The sequence below is a fragment of the Rattus norvegicus genome, chromosome 2 (assembly GCF_021556685.1).
Source record: "Rattus norvegicus strain SHRSP/BbbUtx chromosome 2, alternate assembly SHRSP_T2T, whole genome shotgun sequence".
NCBI classification, from domain to species: Eukaryota; Metazoa; Chordata; class Mammalia; order Rodentia; family Muridae; genus Rattus; species Rattus norvegicus.
In genome coordinates, this window is record NC_141535.1 from 197268673 (window position 1) to 197290856 (window position 22184).

The following is a 22184-nucleotide window of genomic DNA, read 5'->3' on the forward strand; positions in this document are numbered from 1 at the left end:
GAGATTGGTGGCTGAAGTGATACCAGCTTCCCACAACTTAGTTTGGGTACTCATTGAGTCTGGTAAAGAATCAGAGAGCCCAGACAGACAGACAGACAGACAGGGCTCCAGCCCAGACAGACTAGCTGTATGACATTACATGAGGCACGTTCCCCTGTATAGACTTTAGTTTCCTTGTCGGTAAAAATGAGTGGGGGCCTATCAGATGTCTGTCAACTTTGCCATCACTTGAAGACCAATTCTACTAAATCACAATTAATCCAGGTTGGAACTGTTGGGAAAGGTGGCTGGGGCTTGGCTGTTATGCACGCATCTTCAGAGACTGGACTGCTTGGGGGAGCCTCAAAGTTCTCAGCCGCTCTAACAGCCTGTAGACAGTGTAAGGGGCAGAGTTTCATCAAAAACTGCTTGGAGTACCCGATGCAAGGACCTTTGTTTAGGAAACTGAGGAAGCAGCATCTAGACAGATTGCACCCAAGGTCAACACCTCTATCTTCCCTTCTCCTTGGTATTTGCAGCACAGATCTGAACTATGAGCACCAAGGTGGGTAAGTGTTCCAGTAATGACTCTCTAGCGAGCTCGTCCCTGGACTGTCTGCAGTGGTAATGCTCGTACCCCTCCCATGAAGCTATCACTGAAGTATTCTTCCTTGGTGGCTTGGGCTTCAAGCTCCTGCTGAGTCCCTGCTGCCCTATCCCAGCTCACCTTTCCAGAGGACTGGATGCCCTTGACTACAGCCATGCCCACGATGCTCCAGGCCACAAGGAGGCAGACTGTCATCTTCCAGTTGAGGCCCCCACTCTCTGAGATGGAGTTGGAGATGTCCAAGGCCTCTCGATACCAGAAGTAGGTAGTAGCTGAGCTCTTCTCGCACTCAGGCTCCACCACTGAAACCACAATAAGGTCACAGAGCTTCAGCTTCCAGCCCTAAAGGTCGCATCCTGTGTGGGACCCTGCCCAGGTAGCAGTGGGTGAGTGGGTAGCTGAGAGTGGGCTCTGCCGTGGTCTGGCAGATCCTCGGGAATCCCGAGTCTCTGATGGGACCTAACAGGCTTTAAGCCACAGTCAAATGGCTGAATTCCCACCCAGACCATCGTCTACTCACTAATTCACAAAATGAAGAGCTAAATCTGTCTAAAGGTTCTTGGGGGGAGGCCTGGAGACAGAGGCTGGAAACCCAGGATTCAGATCACTGGTTAAATGGACAGTCTGAGCATGGGAAAAGTGGCTTCGGGATCTGTTTTTCCATCTGTGGTGTGGGACGGTCTGCTGCACACAAACTAAAATCATTCTCAGACATGCTAATAGGGTACCACAGTACTGCATAATAACCAGACAAGATTCAATCCCTGAGACCTCCGTGAGCCAGGCCAGAAGGAGATCAGTTGATCATTCCTTCAGGAGAAGGAAAAAGATGAGGATCAGGAAATCTCCAAGATGACTCAAGGAAACAAGGAAATCCCAAATCTGAGCACTAACCAGTTTAGACTCTTTCCTGGGACAGGGCTGGCTAGAGACCATAGCTGGGGTTCCGTGGGGATCCCACACTTGCCTGCCACAGTCCCATTCCTGATGACAGGACATTCACTCCAGGGCAGTGGGTACTGGAAAGACTTGAAGAAGTAGAAGACGCTCCATCCAATGATCACGTTGTAGTACAGCCCAACGAAGAGGCAGACCTGAGGGTGAGGGCCAAGGTAAGAGCATCATAGGGGCTATAGGTAAAGCTGTACCTCCCCGCACACCATCCAAGGCCTAGCAGCTCAAAACCAGCCATGATGGAGAAGAAGGGGGTGAGGTGGAGCAGGAAGGGCCTGCTGCTAGTCCTCCTGCACTCGTCGGATTCATCTGGTACTCAGGCAGGCCACAAAGGAATTCCTGGGATATTAAAATTTGCTCCTTTAAGCAATAAACTCTTAAAATGCTAATCCTTTCCAGTTTTAAATTCCTGTAAGATACTGAAGCCCTTCCTCCATCATTTCCTGATGACTTGGGATTTTAATTAGAGATGCCCTCCAGGACCATGAAGGCATCCACAGCACTGGTCCCCATAGCCCAGACAGACAGTGATGTATCTTGAGACTGTGTGGATTACTGTTTTCCTACGTCTTCCCTTCTTTTGGGTGCTACCCTTTCTTTGAAACTTTGAGCAACCTGCCTCTAGAGACATGGTAATTAAACTTGGCAGAATTCTATTAAAATACGAGGGTCTATCCATGTGTTACAGGCAGGGCTTGGCTGTATCTACTCCTGAGGCTCAGCGGTCCCTTCCAAAGCCTTGGCTAACACAGACAATTGAGTTTGCTGGTTAGTGTGCGTGCAGAGGGTTCCCGGTGTCTTCCCTCTCACGTGAGCATCAGTGTGAAGAAACACACATTCACACAAAGAGAGAAAAAGAGGGAGAGTTGCACTGGAATAAACACAGAGGTATCTGTTTCCTTAGCAGCGGTGTTTTCAGTCTAAGTAGAGTATTCCCCTCCTCTTACATTCATGGCGTGCGTTCATGGCCAGCCTCGCACTTACACTGTGGCTGAACACACAGGTCATGCCTGGTTTCACCACAGGTCTTAGGACAAACCTCCCATCAGGTTTGATAAGATACTCAGTCCCTTCCAGATGTGGGTTCCAGTTTTTATCTCAAGTGTGAAAGTGGGCACCTGGGGACTTGGCCTTTAAGGGATGCTCAATTTCCTTAAGAATATAGAGCTCTCAGCCAGAGTTCAACTACAGCCACAAAGATGAGCCTAAAAGTCCCCATCCAAGGCCCACGAGGTCTCCCAAAAACTCATGCCTCCTGATGTGGATCATAAAGCTCCAGTCTCAGTATCTCAACTGTCCATTTACAAGACACACTAGCAAGGGATCCTAAGCCACATACATTTGAGACATTCTCCTCAAGGAAAGGTAATGGAGTTCAAAAGAAGCTGAAGGCTGGTGAAGAGCGGTGAGGACCTGGGATAGCCCATCTGTCTCCAGATAATAGGGACTGAGATATTCTTGTGAACATGTCACATTTTCCCTCTTTTGCATCAGTTGTGAATGTCACATTGGTTTCTGGCAGTGTCGTCAACTTTCAGTTTAGGAACTATGGTGACTATGGCTCTGAGACACCAGCTGTAAGTAATTCTGCTGATGGTCTCTCTTGCTCTGCTTCTCTTGGCCCAGGACTGTGGGCTAGTAACCCGATAATGTCCTCTATAGTATCCACCAGTGACCCCTCTGCCTCCCTCACAGTGTCACGCCCCAGCACCGGACTCACAATACAGCTGGAAAAGCCAATGCCCCCCAGGCGGGGGCACACATAGTGCCAGACCCCAATGCTGCCACGGCGGATCCTCTGGCCCACAGCCAGCTCCAGAAAGAAGAGGGGGATGCCAATAATGATCAGCAGCACCAGGTAGGGCACCAGGTAGGCACCTGCCAAGAAAAGAAAAAGGCTGTTAGAATAGGTCTGGATCAGAGGGCCTGTGTGAGGGAAGGGGTAGCCATAGTGTCCTACAGTCTCAACTGCCGTGTGTGCAGTGACAAGAGGGTAAGGGAAGGGACGTGGGAGCCATTTACTACAGTCTCAGCCACGTCTCTTAGGCCATCTGGAACTTCGCTGTGAATAGTATGGCTGACGGCTGTGATCTCTCCAACACCGGCACATCCAGACTTTCTTCTCCTTGATTCTGTGACTTGAGATGTGAATAAAGGGGGCATATGGATGCCAGAGCCTTCCATTTACAGGGCTGGGTCCAGAAGTGCTCACCGCCTCTCAGAGAGCCGCATGCCAAGTCTCAGACACTGACCTCACGTAGTATTCTGTGGCTACCTGTCTACAACCCGCCCAGACGTCAGGATGAATCCTGCTCACTCATTCCCAAGGGCTCATTCCTATCCCACCCCTCTCCGTGGTCCAGCATCTGAGGCAGGTGCTGACACAGCAGACTGAGGAACTCTAGAGAAGCCGAGCTTGGAAACTCTCCAGGGAAAGGGTCTGATCAGCCTCATCATTAATCCACAGCTAATTGGGAGGAATGGAAGAGAAATTAGCTGTTCAGGAAAGCGTGATAAGGGAACCATAAAGGATAGAATGATCTTGCTAAAGATTACAGATAACAAATTAATCTTGCTGTCTTAAACCTAGCTGCAGATGCGATCTCAATTTCAAGTGACAGGGCATTTAGCAGGAGAATTAAAGCCACGGATGGACATGGTCGAGTGCACCCCACCAAGAGTTGTGCCAAGAACATAGCCCTGTTAGCAACACTATCAGTCAGGTCCTGCCTGTCAAACTGTCTTGCTGGTCCCTGTCTCCTGGATTCCTAGCACCTCCAGGGAAAGCCTTTCAAGTGAGGAAGTCTTTCAAGTCTCCTAAAGACCCCAGCTACTCTGTTCTGTCCCCCGTAACTCAACCTTCTTTGGCACACACCCCATCTGCTTATTTAAACACTGGGGGTCAGGCATCTCCTGGACACAAAATCCATCAGTTAGCAACAGAAGCTGTTTACCATGGGTCTCCTCTGGGTCAGACTCTGGCTTTGGGGAATGCGGGAGGAACAAAAAGCACAGACACCATCCTGGGAGACTTTGTGGAAGGTGTGTTCCTCAGAGTCACTTGGGTAATGTCAGCAGGCGCATGCATACACACATCCTGGAATGGCCACACCTGAGCACATGTCTGCTGAAGGAACTCATGGGGAGAGCATTCCAGAAGTTCCCACTGAGACTCACAGAGCAGCATGTAACTTAGTGCGTGCTTGAGCACACGTGCATACGCACAGACACAGACACAGACACACACATGCACACGCACACACTCATCCACCCTGTCATTCACAAGCTGTCCTATCAAGTGCTCTTAGGTAGAAGGAAGCAGAGAAACAGGAGAAGGACTAAAGAACCATAGGCATAGACCAGTCTGTCTATGGCTGTCTGTCTTTTACTCAGCCTTCTGGTCTTTAATGGAAACAGAAGCAATAGAAGCAATTTATTACAGAAAGACAACAAAAAAAGAGCCTCGCTGGTTTTTTATTTTCCCTTAGATGGGGCAGGATGTACAGAGAGATGAGCGTAAGAGTCAGAGCACACTGGTGTCTCCTATAAATGTTTCCTCTTGCCACAAACTGGGAGAACCTCTAAAAGTGATCTATGGCAAGAAAAAACAATGTGGACTGGCCTCCTGTCCTCCTGTGGCCGAGGGTCCTCCTATCCCAATCATGGTCATTACCTCATGAAACTTAGTCTAGATAGAGGGCTCAAGGCCAGGACACTTAGGCGAGCTGAGTCCGTGGCAGCCAAAGACAAATGTGTGTGTCGGCCCTTGCTGAAGTCATCTGCACATGCGGCAGCACCCTCTCCCACCTTGGAAAGCGTGACTTGGAGACAAATGGATTTCTTGTGATGCTGCTGAGTCCTTCAGGGGTCTTGGGACCGCAAGCTGGGAGCACCACTCGGGGCAGTAAGGTGTTTAGAAGAACACAACCATGAGCGGAGCCTGGCTCTCCACACTTCCCCAGATCGCTAGCTATACCCTGTGCTTGCTTTTCGCAAAACCCTTCTACTTCTTGTGACAGGAAGAAGACTCACCAAGAGTCCACTTTCGGCCCCAGTTATAAGGATTGAAAAGGAGCTGAGACAGACTCTGGGGTTAGATCATCGAGACCGCAATCCGGGCTCTGCCTCCTACTTTGCAACTTTGGACGAATGACTCGATCTCTCTTTGCTGTTATTCTGTCAGCCAGGTAGACCAGTGGTTCTCAACCTGGGGGTCACGACCTCTTCAAGGTCAAACAACCCTTTCGCAGGGGTCACCTAACACCATAGGACATCACACATATTTACATTACTATTCATAACAGTTACAAAATTATAGTTATGAAGTAATAAAAATAATTTTATGGCTGGTGGGGTCACCACAACATGAGGGACTGTATTAAAGGGTCACAGCATTAGGAAGGTTGAGAACCACTGGTGAACAGAGAATGAAAATATTAGGTGAAACTGTATGAAATTGCTGATATATGCCCATTTTTAATTTACAAAAATGCTATTTCATGCTCCTCCACTCCCTGTATCTGTATAAAGGGTGTCATGAAGAAGACGTGAGTTCTTTCGAATAGGCAGACTAAGAAGAATGCTGCTATACAACTCTTTAGGAGGTGGGGGCTGGCTGGCAGAGATGAGGCACTGGGGTGAGCCTTTGAGAGTTACAGCCTGTCCATGATTCTGTATTGCTGACTGTTTTTCGGTCTACCTTGCCGTCACCCCCCAGTGCACCTCTGCGGGCACAGAGACACACAGAGACACTCATATCTCCACCATGACAATCCAATGGAGTGTGGTGGTCCCAGAGCAGCAGACCCAGGAGCTCTGAAGTTCCCTGCTGGCAGCCTTCTCAGGAACACCATGCAACTTCCTCCAGCTTTCCTCTGTATCCTTGACTGTCAGCTTGACTATAGTCATCTGAGAAGGGAACCTCAATTCAGGGATTTCCCAGATCAGACTGGCCTCTGGGCAGTGTTTCCCCATGGTATCTTGAGAAGTTCTTGCCTGAGTTCCAGCCCTGACTTGCCTTAATGATAGACTGTGACCTGGACATATGTATATAAGCCAAATAAATCCTTTTCTCACTTAAGTTGCTTTTTAATAAGAGAATTTTATTGCAATAGAAAAAAAACCTAAAGCACAAACTTACTAACGTTTTGTTGTTGTTTTTGTTTGGGTTTGTTTGTTTGTTTGTTTGTTTTATAATTTTCCCATGGTTTCAAGCCAGTCTGCCTCTGGAAAATTCTGGTGAACCTCCACACTCTGGAGAGACAGAGCCTAGGAATATCTTCTTATCCTAAGTGCTTTATCAGCACTGATGATAATTTTACAGCAAGCCGTAATGCTCAAGAGAAATCTGCATGCAGGTGCAGCCTCAGACCCCATTACAGGCAACCAGACCATGTGGTGTAAAGTGCTCAGGCCAGGTGAAATCCCGTCACTAGCATTAATCCTTCATGCCACGTGACCAGAAAAAATTTACCCAACCAATTTGTACCTCAGTTCTACAGTCTTTAAGGTAAAGACAGTGGCCTTTTCCCTTAAACAAGGTTGCTGGGAGGAGCCAATGGATGAACCATGTGAAACGGCTGCTTTGGCTGTTCCAAGATGCTCAGCTAGGAGGAGTTTCTACCAGTAGGCCCAGCATCCATTAAGTGCTTAAAATAGTGCTTTGTATCTCATAAGTGTTTGACAGTAACAGCCAGCACTTGTTTTTACCAACATAGTATATAAAATCCATTTAATCCTTCCAACCATCCTGCAGGCAGGAATACTCTTATGCTCAATTTGCAGAATAAACCCTAAGAGGTTCAGCAGCTTGCACTAGGTCCCGGGCCTGGCTGAGAGTGTTGCTAACAGGACTATGTTCTTGGCACAACTCTTGGTGGGGTGCACTCAACCATGTCCAGACCCACATTCTTATCATGGCCTCCAGCCTTTTTATAGCTATGACTCTCTGAGTCTTGTTCTAGAGTCCTGCACTCCTTCCTCTCTCCGAGAACTCCAGTTCTGCCTCAGCAAAGGTACAGCCCTATCTAGCCCAGCCCAGCCCACGTTCTGGGTATCTTTGATCAATCATGGTTACCTCTTACCTCCTCCATTTTTCTGGCACAGGTAGGGGAACCTCCAGATGTTGCCAAGGCCCACAGAAAAGCCGATCTGGGCCAGGATGTACTGCAGCTTGCTGTTCCAGGCTGGCCGGTCCTCTGCGTCCAGCTCCTCCTCCGCCACCTTCTGCTTGCCACCTGTCTCACCAGCCACGTTCAGTACACTCTGCTTATAGTCCACAGGCTCCTCGAGGGCCAGCAGGTCAGCCACCGACTCAGTGACATGCTCATTGCTGTGTTCACGCTGGGTCACCTTGCTGTTCTTCGGCATGGGTGCCACTGGGGCTGCGTAGCCCTATTCCCCAGCACACAGAGAAGGTGGGGCTCAGCTCCTGTCAGCTTTCTCTCATCCAAAAGCCTGCGAAAGCAGACGAACAGCGGATGATTCTCTGACAATGCCAGACACCAGGATCCCAAAGTAAACAGATAGAACCCAAATCAAGTCCCTGGTAGATATCCCAGACTAGAGAGGGTTCTCGGGGGTTGAACGTGCTTTTGGCCCCACCAGGATGCTCACTGGGAGTTGAAGGTAAACACACACAATCTGTGTTACTTGGGCATCTCTAGAAGGTGCTGGAAACCTACTGTGGAAGAACCAACAATACCTTAAGCCGAGCCCAAATAAAGGTCACCTACCATGACATCTGTCCTTTGCAATGCAAAGCCTAGAGTGGTGAAGGCTCTTAGACACACCCACAGCCTTCTCCCTCCATTGTTGGGGCTCACATCTGTCTCCATTGTGTGCTGGCTAGCCAAAGCCACCTGGTGGGACCCTGGTGTGGTAGTTTTGACTATCAACTTGTTAGATTAAGGAATTGCTTCCTGAAGTACCCCTCTGTGTTTTAAGGGAGGGGGGGTTTCAGGACTATCCATCCTGTGTGTGTGCCATCCCATCCCATGGGCTGAGGTCCCAGACTGAATAAAAAGGAGGGAAGGAAGAAAACAAGTCAGCATCTCCCTGCTGGGCTTCCTAGCCTGTGGAGATGGGCGTGAGCAAGCAGACACATGCTCCCTGCCACTAGTGCCCCTAGCTGCTCCTACCACCAAAAGATGTCCTCCTTCTCTTAAGTTGCTTCTTGTCAGGTCTTTGGTTACAGCCACGAGGAAGTAACTAATACACACGGGAAGTCAGTGTCTGATGACTTCCCTAAATTCTTCCTGTTCGAAACATAATCCACGGGCCAAAGAGTCCCTAGGAGTTCTGTGGAAATGAGGTCTCCCAGGACTGCTGATGGTTTGGGAAGCTCTGTAGGAATCGCTATGGCGCTCCTGGACACCAGCTTCTAAATCCCTTTCCTATTTCCCTGGCAAGAGAGCTGCCCAGGCTCAGTTATGGATTCTGGCACCAGGGCCCCAGAAACGCTTGCTCCGTGCCAACAAACCCCGGGTCATTGCTCAGCACTGACATTATCTGAAGGCCACCGCAGCCAAGAGCTGTTCTCCATCCTTCAGCGACAGCTTTATGGCAGATAATGTCAGCTCGACATGGGTGGGGGAGGCAGAGCCCTCCCCGGCTGCTGCCACCCCTCATTTGTCTTTTACACGTTCCCTTGAAGAAAGAAAGCGCCGAGAAAATGAGTGCTTTGAAGATCCCCAGCGCTCTGTTATATTTCAAGGCACCTCCTCATTAAGGAGAGGCTGGAGGATTTAAAATTAAACACACACACCCCAGCCTACCGTTGCCCCGCATCTTTCTAGGGATGTAAATTAGCCAGCGCTGTAATTACTTTATTAAGGGAACAAACTGTCTCTGGAAGCCAGGCTTGCTACTCTTCTCACGCACCTATGTCCCCTGAAAAGCACACGCAAGGTCGTTGTGAGACCGAAGGGCATGGAACATTCTATCTTCTGGGGATGATACAACCTTCCTGGTAACTCCAGCTAGGACCTGACCGTGCCAGTCCTGCTACACGTGTGATAAAGCTGGAAAACATATCTGATGGGAGCAAACCATCCATGCTAGTCTGTGGGACTGGCTAGCTGGACCCATGCCAGGCCATGGACCACAGCAGGAGGTGACCCGAGCCTGTTATTTTTGCTCAAGAACAGCAGTGACTCTTTTGCAGCTGTCCCTTTCCATCCTGGGAAAAGCACATCGGGGTCTGAGGCTCTGGAGGAACTAGGGCAGAGTCACCCTGCCTAAAAGATGTCAAAATTCCCAATAAGGAACTCCACAGTGGGCTAGCTGAATATCCCATTGTGTCCTAGAGGGTGTGTCTGTGGTCTCAGCAGCCCCCAGGGCAATCTTCCCAGCTGCTGTACAGCCCCTGCTATATAAGTGAAGGGTGCTCTGGGGGTTATGCAATACCTGTGTCTAGGCCTGGGATGTCAGGATGAGAACCTGTATGGACATGCAGAACGTCCCTGACCCAAGCCCACTGAAATGGAAGCATTCAGTGTTCCTTGCTCTGCCCATTCCCTGAAACTCACCTTGAAGGCTTTTACTGCAGATTAGAGTACTGGTTGGGGGTCTGCAGACTGCAACCACTCAGATGCTTTGGCTTAGAATTTTGTCTAGCTACTTTTTCCACAGAGGACTTCCCAGGACACTCTGCAGTGCATTAGATCTGATTTACTCATCATCAGATTTGAAGTGGACAAAACCAGGGGAGATCCCCACCAGCTGTCGAATGCACCCCAGTGCTAGCCAACTAGAGCGCACGTTTCCCCATAAATACCTAGTGAGTAGCTCTGGTCACTAATGTGAAAAAGAAAAAGTATCACCACTTTAAGCTAGAAATGTTCACCTCAAATGTAGAGGGTAGCCACAGCTGCAGGACCGGCAGCCACAGAGCCACGCCCAGTGCTGCATGACCTTCTTTCTGCTGATGTCACTCATAAAGTGTCCTCCACTCTGTGGGATGGGGCCCAGGGACCCTGGTACCACTGGATCTGCAGGATGCAAGCTTTGATATGAGCCTTGAGCTGCAGAGCTGGGCTGTAGCCACAACCAGGAAGTTCTACACCCGGTGATTATTCTCAGGTGATGACAGAACCATACTCTGTAAAATTAAATCTCCAGGGACCCTATAATCGTCCAATACAACATTCGATATACATATGTGTGTGTATACATGTGAGTGTGTGCATGTGTGTTCGCAGGCATGTATATATGTATATGTGTATGAAAGCACTAAGCCCCAGAGAGAGGAAATACATTGCTCAATCTACCCAGGTCCTCCTGACAGGGAATCTCACTAATCAATCAGGATCAAACTGCTGATCTGGGCAAAGGGTTGGAGAAAGGAGGCATACCGGGATCTGTTCTGGGGACAGCAATACTGCAGTGAGCAAGGCAGACCCTCCTGTGTAGTTCATATGTCTTTCACATAATCAGATACTAAAGAAATAAATATCAAGGGGAGAAGAGCATGGGAGGAATGGAGCCACCGGCCCTCATGCTGTGGATGGAGGATGTCAGGAAAGGCATCACAGTGGCTTTGGTGAGCAAAGCCCTAAATGACAGGAGAGAACACTAGCAGAGATCACACACGGAAGTAGTGTGAGTGATTCAAGAACACAGCAATGTGGTCCAAATGGCTAGAGAGAGGAGAGGGCATGAAATGCATGGTGGGCATCCAGGACTTGGATGAGCATCTGGATGAAGTACTGACCCCTGGAGGACTTGACCACATGCAAGTTGTGTGCTCCTGGTCAAGACCTGTTAGTTACCAGAGGGCCCATCTCCTCATGGTGAAAATGGCTCTATTTAATGGCAGGCTCCCTCTCCCAAAAAGCTGCTAGGAGGCATAGCAAATGGCTGGAAGGAAGTGCCCAGCACAGATGCAGGCACCAAAGGAAGAGTACAGCTGGCACCATCTGCAGCCCGAAGGCCTAGCACTATTCAACCTTGCACATTAAACTATAGAAGTTTTCGTCTACATTTGTTACATGATTCCCTTCTTTCTCCTAAGAAAGAGCCAGAGTGAGCTGAGAGTGTGTGGAGGTGAGTGGTTGAGAGAAACACTTCCACCCACCTCAGAAATGTCCACTGTGTGTGTGTGTGTGTGTGTGTGTGTGTGTGTGTGTGTGCGTGTGCGTGTGTGTGTGTGTTGCCAACAATCTAACCCAGGGCCTTGTGTGCATTAGGCAACTGCTCTCCTACTGAGTTATAGCCCCAGCCCAGAAGTACTCATTCTTCACAGCAGGAACTGGGCCTCTCACCAACACCCCATTCATCAGGCCCTAGAGCCCAAAAGTGCACACCAAGCATCTCCAGGTGTGGATTCAGAAGCTCAGCAACATTACTTAGAAAGGTCAAGCACTGTTATTAGTAGTCACATAGCTCAGATATAGCCTTTGTGGTCATTTGAAGCCATTTAAAAACATTTTTTCATGCTAATATAGTATGGGGTATTGATTATGCTAGGTGTGGGTTCAAATCCCAGCATCACTGTGTTTCAACTACCAGGGCTTCTGTTCTCTCATCTGCCACAGATATGTTCCAAAGTACTCCTCACAGCACTGAGAATTGTCATGCTGGAGAGAAGCCACAGACTCTAAGAGGTTTGCACGAACACATCTCAGCATGGGGGCTTGTTGAGTTCCACTCCATGGGACCCAGGGAAGCAAGCAGTAAACTGTGTGTGCATTTTGCTTACAGATGGGAGTACCCATGCCACGGGTAGCACAGAGCGTGGGCCACACCTCACAGGCACCGTACCTGCTCATCCATCTTTAATGTGTTTCAAATTTTTATTGCATTTATCTATTTACTTGTGTGTGTGTGTGTGTGTGTGTGTGTGTGTGTGTGTGTGTGTGTCCACACGTATGCATATGGAGGTCAGAGGACAATTTGTGGAAGATGGTTCTCTCCTTCCAGTGGATGGAGAGTGAACTTAGGTCATCAGGCTTAGCAGCAGTGGCGTTTAGCTCCTAAACCATCTCAGCAGTCCTTTACAGCTTCTTTTAAAAGTAAGATGGTACCAGCAGCTTTTTAATCCTAGCCCCAACCCCCAACACACACACACACACACACACACACACACACACACACACACACACACAGAGAGAGAGAGAGAGAGAGAGAGAGAGAGAGAGAGAGAGAGAGAGAGGATGCCCAAGCCTGGAGTCCATGTGCTGGCTTAGTCTATGGCTAAATGCCAGCTTTCAGATCAGGGAGTCCACAGTTACCTAGCCAATGGTCCTAAAACAGCCTAGGACAAACACCAGGACATTAGAATCCTGAGAGGACAATGTCTCTCTGCTCTGCCTTTACATCCCACAGGGTCAGTCATGAGCCAAATATGTAGCCTGCACCCTAACTTCCCTGGATCTCAGTTTCCCAGTGTGCAAGTGAGGATTCTGTGCAACCTCCCAGCATATGTCTAAAGAGTGTCCTTCTTGCATGTTGGTATGTGCAAGGCATGGCCCGCCCCGCCCAGGCATTGAGTACAGTAGGCTCTGCAGTCTGTCTGTCCTGCCACTCTCTGTCAGCTGAGATCCTGCTGGAGTATAGTGAGGAGGTGTCAAAAGCCAGCCTACCATACTTTAGCTATCCCCCTGTAGTAGTTTGGGTAGGCTGTGAAGTCTTTCAAGGGCAGCACATCAGATGATGAAGTTGCATGGTACTCTGAAAAGAATGCCTCAATTACTTACAGCACAACACAGAGGGGCTCGAGTGCAGAGCAAGCCTTCAGTGCCAGCTTGTCACTTAGCAACCCGTGTGGCTCACAGCTCAGAATAGCTCATGCGAGAAAAGCAGGACTGAGCAGTGAACTGTGAATCTTCTTTAAAGGAGAGAAAAGGAAAAACAATATAGTGAGACTAGGAGGCAGACAGGTAAAAATATCTCCTGCCAGAGCTCTAATGGGTCCAAAACAAATGTTCAAACACAACACCTCAGTAATCAGCCATAGGGAGGGTATGGTCATCCTCGGCCTGTGAGCAGGCCCCCAGCTAAAAGCAACTGAATGCAGAGGAAAGTCTCTTCTGGGATGCTAGGTTGGCTCCTCTGGATCTGGGGTGGTTCTTGTTCAGGAAGGTCATTTAAGGCATGAACTCCCCAGAGAAGCCAGGTAAACAAGATGTCATCTTTGGAAAAGCAGGCAGTCAGCCCAACTGTTCACACAGCAGTGCACATATTTTCCAGTCCGTGGTATGCCCAGTTCTGTTCCCTAAAATTTATGACCCTAGAAAGCGCCCTGGGTCCCAGCCATTCTGAAGAAAAACCTTTACACTGAGGCAGACTCTAAGCAGGAATGGAGGACTCTGTTCAGTGGCAAGGCCAAGCTCCCGTTCCACAATACCTGAAGGTAGAAAGAAAGTGTGGCTAGATCCCTTTCCCTCAGAATGCCTAGTGACTTCCTGATCTCCATGTGACCAGTGGTTGTGACCCCAGCAGTTTTCCTAACTTCTTCAGAGCCTCTGGGCTTCCACACAGCTCAAAACAGGCTAGGGTGCTCTCAGAGATACAAATTGTTCTTCAGATTATTTTCAATTATTTTCTCCAAATTTCTGACAGACATCAAAGGCAAGCTGATAGAACCTGCATGGTTTAGTGGCTGTTTTTGCTTGAACTTCCTCTCCCAGGACATGGCAGCAGGGATCCATTCTGAATCCTCCCTCTTTCACTCTATCCAAGTGCCGTGAAATCTTGCAGGTGCGTCCATCTCTGCCCTGACCCCATCATCCTGCTCTGCCTCAGACCCTTTGTTTGCTTAGGAACTTTTGGTAGTCCCCCTATTCACTTCTCTTAGCCGTCCACCCATGACCTTTAGTGTATACCATCATGCTGGTCCTTACATGTGGTCCTCAGAAGCAACTGCTGGAAATATGATGTCATCCAGATCTGCTTTAAAGAGAACCCATAGTTCTTCCCAAGACATTTGATAGGGGTACATGCCTATCAATGTTGGCCTTCAATTCCTCCCTCTACAGAAACCGTTCCACTTCTGCAACCTCTGGAAGCCTTTTAGGTCCACTTCTTCACTTTACCTTGGTAACACCTCCTGTAATTCTTTGTGTGAACACTGTAGTGGCTATTCCTGGTTGTCAACTTGACTATATCTGGGATGAACTATAATCCAGAATTAAAAGACTCACTTTTGATCTTGTGGCTGGGAGATACAAGTTTCTGACCTGGATCTTGGTATGGAGAGCTTGAGGCAAAGTGGCTATGAATCCCAGGAGCTTAAGGTGAGGAGATCTGAGTTCAAGGTCACCTGGGACAAAGCAAGTCCCAGAGGCGTGGTGGTACACACCTTTAATGTGAGACACGCCTTCTGCTGGAGACATGCATAAGGACATTGGAAGAAGGAAGAGCCCCTCTCTTTCTTGCCTGCCTACCTCATGGGGCTGAGCCACTGCTAGATCCTGGACTTCCACTCACAGCTGCTGCTGACCATTGTTGGGGAGTTGGACTACAGACTGTAAGTCATCAACCAATTCTCCTACTATATAGAGACCACCCACAAGTTCTGTGACTCTAGAGAACCCTGACTAAGACAAACACTAACCGCCCTTTCCCCTTCCTGTCTTGCATACTCTGTAAGACTACCTTGGCTCCCTGGGATAGTCAGCCAGCTGCTCCTACCCCCCAGCCCTTTACCAACCAAGACATTCTTTCAATGCAGGAACCAAGCTGTCAGCGTTTTATCCACCCTTCACTGTTCCTTGTACAACCATTGCCTGTCACACACAGGTTACTCTACAAATTTCCATGGGTGAAGCATGGACTCGGGAACAACCTCCTTTCCATGCTTAAATTTCTACTGCTGCCTTTAAAACAAAGAGGCAAGGTAAAAAGTGAGCAGAGTTGACCAGGGAGACACTGAGTCCCACCAGAAGCCTGCAGGCCCCCACCAGGGTGCTAATCAAACGCAGCTCTCTGAACATGTGGGGGGAACCCAGAACTTAGAAGCCAGTTTTCTGTTCCTTGTTTATCTGTAAAATAGAGAACATCACTTACCTACCAACTACATCTGGCTGCCACATGGGTGGAAGGGAAAGGAGAGCAGGAACTCCTTGAGGAGTCAAATACAGGGAATAGGGATTTCTCTGATCGGCATCACAGACTTTTGGGTTTGTGTTTTGGTCTCCTATTCGGCAAGACTAAATTCTGATGTTTTTCTTAATAGAAAAATAAATATAATACAAAAAAATGAACCTGCTTTTTTTTTTAAATTCCCCTCTGATATTTCCAGTCTGATTCAGTTTCATAGATTAAAAGTCTTTCTATTTTCTGATGCAATATTCTGATTCCCAAGAACATGTCATGCCCAAGAATGTCCTCAGGCGGTCATTTAAAAACAAAAGCACCCGAGAAGCCTGAGTGTGCTCCATTGTCTCTTTCCTCTTTCCCAGGAGCCAGCATTTATGCTCCACCTTCACCACCTCACAGATGGGATTCATCTTCATCTCAGAAATAAGTGTGGATGGGCACCATGTGGCACAGAGTGTGCCAGGGGGCTAAGGACGGGGGCTCCCGACAGCAAATGAAGCCGAGGAGTCGATTGTGCCTTCTACAGTCAATGCCTTCCACTTTTCCTGTCATATTTGCCAAATGTGTTCTGTGTGGCTAAAATCCTGTTTTCTTAGTCAAGAGAGAAAAGAAGCAGAAAAGGGGGCAGATGGTCCAGAGAGGGAGAAACTGGCACTGGAGGATGTGGGCGTGGGCGTGGCCAGTGCCAGCCAGACCGTTTGGGTCCTTTCACCATTTCCTGTAAGAGGGGACCGCATGCTCAGTATGTAAGACTGGTGACATGATGCCCCGTCGGCATGAGGTCACCCTGATAGCATTAGGTGCTGAGCTGTCTTCTGGGGGACCTCTGAAGATATAGCACGTGTGGCAATGACAACGACAGCTGCAGCCCACAGGTCACATGCTGAAGAAAATATTTAATCTCAGTCTGGGGTTTCTATCCTGCCTTTGATCAACCATTCACTTCCCAGAATGCAACCTTTATATTTATAAAAAGCCTTAATCAGCACTACAGCTGGGCAGACATCTACCCTCTATGCTATTGTGTCTACTTCCCCATAACCCCGAATTATAACCCGTTATATTCCATCTGGGCTACGAGTAAATCCAATTGGCCAGCCCTCATGGCCATGTTTTAAAGGTTCTTACCCCATGGCATCTTCTGCTCTCTCCACCTTCTCTCTCTCCTCCTCATGGTTCTCCTCAGACCCCAATTCTGGGAACCTCAAACCCCACCTATCTCACTTCTTCCCAGCTATAGGTAATAAACATCTTTATTCACCAATCAAGGATAACTTGGGGGTGTTGGGGGGAGTCACATAATGTTATTTGGAACTCCAAGCAGATCCTCTCATCCCTGGGGGCAAGCAGACCCTGGGGGGCAGTAGTTATCATTACAATACAAGCAAAAGACCAAGCCTTAATAGCCACACTGCTTGAGTTCCGCCTCTGTGGGAGCCACGGTGCTAAGCACCGCTCAGCCATTGTCTACTTAATCTCTCCATGATGATAACTGGAAATATCACTGATATCCACATTTTAAAATGAAGAAGTGCAGGCTACCAGGGATTACCTGTGTTTCACTGAGTTAGAGATCCTTGGATCATGAGCCAAAGGAAGTAAGTTACCCCTGCAACAGACCAGCTGCCATTTTGAAATGGATAATGATCACATTACATCCTGCTTCTAAGACATACTAGTGAGCATAAGCATGTCTTTTGGAATGATGGAATAAGGCAAATAGTGCATGACTGAAAAGTGGAGGCCACTGGATCTGCACTGTCATGGTCTGACTCCAAGGCCTGACTCCCAACTTGGCTGCAATCATGGGAAGCAGCCATGTGTCCTGCTCTGCCTTGTCCCAGCAGTGAATCTCTGGGAACGGATGTAGCCTCTTTTGATTCCAGCTTCTGGACCTGAGAGATGGGGCTGAACACTCCTAATTCATGTGGATAAAAGCACAAGGGCTCCGTAAGGCAACACTGATGGATCCTTTAGTTGAGATGATGTAGGATTTGGCTCAACCAGGAACATAGGTACATCCACCTGTGGTATGCCCTGAAGTCAACGTGGAAGTGGCCCAAGGGAACCCACCGACATGGTGAGCTTTAGGGACATGCAAGTGATCGTTACGCAAATGACTTCCTACTGACCTCTTGGGCTGGGAGAATAGAAGCACTACTGAAAATACATTTAAAATTGCTTTTTTTTTTGTTTCCTTCCTTTCTCTTTCCTTCATTTTCTTTTTTTTTTTTTTCTCTCTCTCAATATACACTATACACAATGTGCCAAGCCCTGTTCTAGGACAGCAGAGGTCAGAGGAAATTGTGTTGCTGCCCTGTGGGATTTATATTCTCATGCTGGGAGGCCAGTAAATATGTGATACATAAAACACAATATGAACAATATGAGGGGATGGGTTTGGGGGAGGGGTGCTATGAGATTTTGAGCTGTTAAGAGCACATTCTGATAAGATAACAAAAGGGCCTAAACAGAGAGAGAATGAGCCATTCAGATATCCTGGGGAGGCAGTCTAGATAGAGGAAGCAGAAAACACAAAGGTGCTGAGACAGAACCAGGGTACTTAGCGAATGTAAGCAACAAAAAGGTTTATGGCCAGAGCACCCTGAGTAAGGGATGTTGGGATGGACTGACGCTGGGAGACAGAATGCCCAAAGCAGGCAGGACCCACAGACATGGAAAACAGTTTGGGCTTTCTTTGAGACTAGCAGAAAGGTCTCGGGGGTGTGTGAGCTGTGATGGGATCTAACACAGTTATTTTCAAAAGGATAGATAGCTGTCTGTAATTCAACAACTGGAGAAACTGGGAGGGCAGAGGAAAGATGGTGGCAACTTGGATCAGGCTGCTGCGTGAGGCGAATGTTTTGAAGAAAAGAAAAGGAGGAGCCAGGTTGTTGGACACTCCAGGCCCCAGACAGAGACCTCTGTGCATACCAATTTTAAGAAAGAGAAAGATCTAAATTAGATTTGAAAACAAAAATGAATGACTCCAGGCCTCACTCTCTGCTTTCCCCACCATGGGGGCTCACCATGGTGACAGATGGGTCTCTTAGCATCTGCCCAAATCTTCTGACCTGGATTTTCTTAAACTCATTATTTTCTCTTGTCTCAAAAAGACACAGAAGGATCATAGTGTCCAATTACCTGGGTTATCCAGCAGAGTTCTGAAGAGCACTTGAAGGAGTGGTAATCAGAAACCCTTAATTACAGTCCCCACATGGTTTCTCCTTCCTGAGAACAAGAAGGGTTGGATCTCTTTCGTCACCAGCCCTCTGTGCAGCTTGGTGGACAGCTGGGAAAGAAAGTATTCCTTACTGGCAACAAGTTAAAACAACGACCCATTACGTACACTAGCGGAAAGTACAGTCATCGTTTGGTAGACGAAGATTCCTAGGCAAAGAAACTCTAACCATCATGTACAATGTTACCCAGCCACTAGTGCAAGAGCTGAGTTTTTAAATTGTGATTTACCAGGCTCCATAGTGCAGCATCTTTCTCATGTGCCAGTATTTTCCCACGTTTTCAAATCATGGTAGACAGAAAAATTAGTAGTGGTCTGGAACATTATGGTAAATGAAGGAGGCTTTGCAACTCTGGACCACCCCAAGCCATTCCAAGATATTTGGACATCATGGTTTCTGGACAATATATACTAGTAGCACCCATTGGGAAGATCTGTCCTGCTGCCTTGCAAAATGGTGCACCCAAATCCACCCCCACAGGTCCAGAAGAACCACCTCATGGACCATGGCAACTCCCTGAGTCAAGAGCTTCCTTACTTTCTCGGGTGTTTCTCCAACTAATAGAAAACTGCACTTGGAGGCCTGGTCAAGCAGATTCTTCCTAGCCATTGTAAGGAAGTCCCAAATTACTAGCATGCAGTTAGCTTTGGGTGTGGCAGGACCGTGGACAGCGCCCACCAGCCATTTTGGGAACCAGCCTAGCAGAAAAACCTGAGCTCTCTTTCTTTTAGATCCCAGAAGAAGAGATAGTCTAGGTCCTCACTGATTTCTCACCTGGCAGCACCTGCCAGGACCACCTACTGGATGACATTCACATCTTACAGTTCCTGTGGATCTTTAAAGCACACCACAAGGATCTAGGGTTCTTTTTTTTTTTTTTTTTTGGTTCTTTTTTTTTTTTTTTCCGGAGCTGGGGACCGAACCCAGGGCCTTGCGCTTCCTAGGTAAGCGCTCTACCACTGAGCTAAATCCCCAGCCCGGATCTAGGGTTCTTATTCAAGGAAAAATACAATTGGCAGAGTGTTGGGACCAATGGATTCTATTTGAAAATAAAAGAATGGATGACAAATTGGTAGTGCATAAGAAATTCTAGTTAAGACAGTAAATATAAATGATGGGGTGGGGTGGGATGAGGCAACTTGCTGTCTTTAGATGAACAGCTGGGCAAGGAATATTGTGCCAGGGCTTAGATCTGGGGTTCTTCTAGCTTCGTTCCCATACCACAACTACAGAGGAAATAGGTCTTGACACCTTAACTCCAAGCTGTAGACGGAGGCAGCCTATGACTCACTGGCCCCAGAACCATTCTCTAACAAAGCATACCTGGTTCTGAGATAAGAATATCTTAGTAACGCAGTGATAATTCATACCACCTCTGAGCATTTGTTCTCACATAGGAGATTTCTGTTCACAGGGAATGTCTAATTGTGTGTTTTTTAATAACTTAATTTGCACATTGATGGATGTCTTAATTTTTTTTATTACTTGTAGAGAGAGAAAGAAGAATTATCAGCAGATTGTGTCTCCACAAAATGGCTGCCCCCAAGGCAAAGATTTCTGGGTAGCAAAGGTTTCTGGGTAGCAAAGGTTTCTGGGTAGCAAAGGTTTCTGGGTAGCAAAGGTTTCTGGGTAGCAAAGGTTTCTGGGTAGCTTCTGTTGGCTTGGGCAGGGGACCATTAATGCTTACATTTCAGTTCTCTAGCCTTACTTACAGGAACTTCTCCTTTGAGATCTCTGGAGGTTTGGGGATGGGAGGCAGGCTAGGACAGGATGAGCCTGTTCCTCTGGGAATGGCAATGTCTCAGAGAAGAAACAGATAGGCAGGAGGGGCCCGTTTTCCTCCCATTTTCCCAGAACAGCCAAGGACACAAGTGGTAGAGGCCTAAGAAGAGGGGAATCTCTATGGATAGTGACTAGGAAGCCAGCAGCAGCCCCTTCACCAGTCCCTGTCAGCAGCTGCAGTAAATAAACTTGTCGTGCCAGCAGTTTGGCTCTGGGGTCTGGGCCTCATCAGAGACTGCAAATCCCTGGCACATACTGTCCAGCAGGGAAACCTGACACACCAGAGCTCCCATGCACTCCTGCTGTCCTTGATTCTGCAGATGCAGAGGTTCTCAGGGCAGCATCTGACCTGCTCTGCCTCGTCCTTCTGGCTCCAGGCAACAGCCCTGGGTGGACAAACTTTAAGGGAGTGAAATCTAGAGTGGTCAAGTCAGGAGGAGAAGGATGGGGACAGGACAACGGAGCACCAAGATAGAGTCCAGCATCTTTATCTCAATTGCAACTCGCCTGGAACCAAATGTCATATGCCTTAAGCCTTGGCAGTGTGGGTCTGTTCATTTTCTACCAGTTTCCCATCGGTAGAGATCTAATTCTTCTCCTTTCCAGGGCACTAGTTTGAAGAGCAGAACCCACAGAGTTTAATAAACCTCACTTTGATAAATGCCTGCACGGTCGGCCACATTTATTAAGAACTTGTTATTGAGAACATATGACACAGTGACTAAGAACATGAAGTTTGAAGTCTGACAGAAGCCAAGAGCCAAATACCAGTGCCACTCAGTGATCTGAGTGACCTTGAATAAATTAGTTAACCTCTCTGGACCTCAAAATCCACGTCTATAAACTACAGATGGTGCTGTCTATCTCCTGGGATCACGGGGATGATTGGATAAGGTGGCCTGTAAGGAGGGCATTTCCCACAGCACAGAGGCCTCAATCAAAACTCGGTGTTATCTATGCATGCCAGAGAGAGCATGAAGTGCTGCCAGTCCAGAATTACTTTCCCCCATCCTGAAAGCATGTGTGTGCTATTGTACACTTGCAACCCTGGCACTTGGGGAGCAGAGGGGTCAGGAGTTCAAGGTCATTCTCAGCTACTTGGTGACTAGGAGGCCAATCTGGGCTACCTGAGACACTATCTGAGAAAAAGAGGGCAGGAGGTGGAAAGGAGAGGGGAGGTCCTGGAGTGGAATGGGTGCAGCAGGCTCTGAAGCATTGCCCCACTTGGGTTCCAGGATAGTATACCAGGAGTCCAGGATTGTGCTTCCAACCTCCAGCAGCCTAGGAGGATGCTCTGAGGAGGCTGGCACAGGTCTGTCTGTTTTGTCTTTTCCCACCCTGGTTTTCAGATATTCAGCTGTCAGGATTTCTTGCAGCATAGCCTGGAAGCCAGTGATAAGTGAGACTTTGTCTGGGGATTTAGGGGGGAGGTGGGGGCAGGCAATCCTCCTTCTTTTTTAAAACTCTTCTGCAGCTTATCTTAGCAGTTTTAAAGGGATTGATGATGAACCGTCCTACTGCAGCAAAACTGGACAGGAGTCTGGGGTGGGAGCGCCAGGCAGGAGGCTGCCGCTGCTCTG

General features: G+C 48.1%; 1 protein-coding gene across 3 annotated transcripts in view; it reads right to left on the bottom strand.

The window, feature by feature from the left end:
- The window catches only part of Slc6a17 (solute carrier family 6 member 17), a 48289-nt gene that overhangs the window by 23002 nt on the left and 3103 nt on the right, over nucleotides 1-22184 (bottom strand). For 2 of the 3 annotated variants that reach the window (NM_001033079.2, XM_087632150.1), the window contains 4 exon segments: nucleotides 707-888; nucleotides 1554-1680; nucleotides 3261-3418; nucleotides 7624-7996. In NM_001033079.2, the coding sequence (NP_001028251.1) occupies nucleotides 707-888; nucleotides 1554-1680; nucleotides 3261-3418; nucleotides 7624-7909 (753 nt within the window). In that variant the 5' untranslated portion in view covers nucleotides 7910-7996. 3 annotated transcript variants of the gene reach the window in all.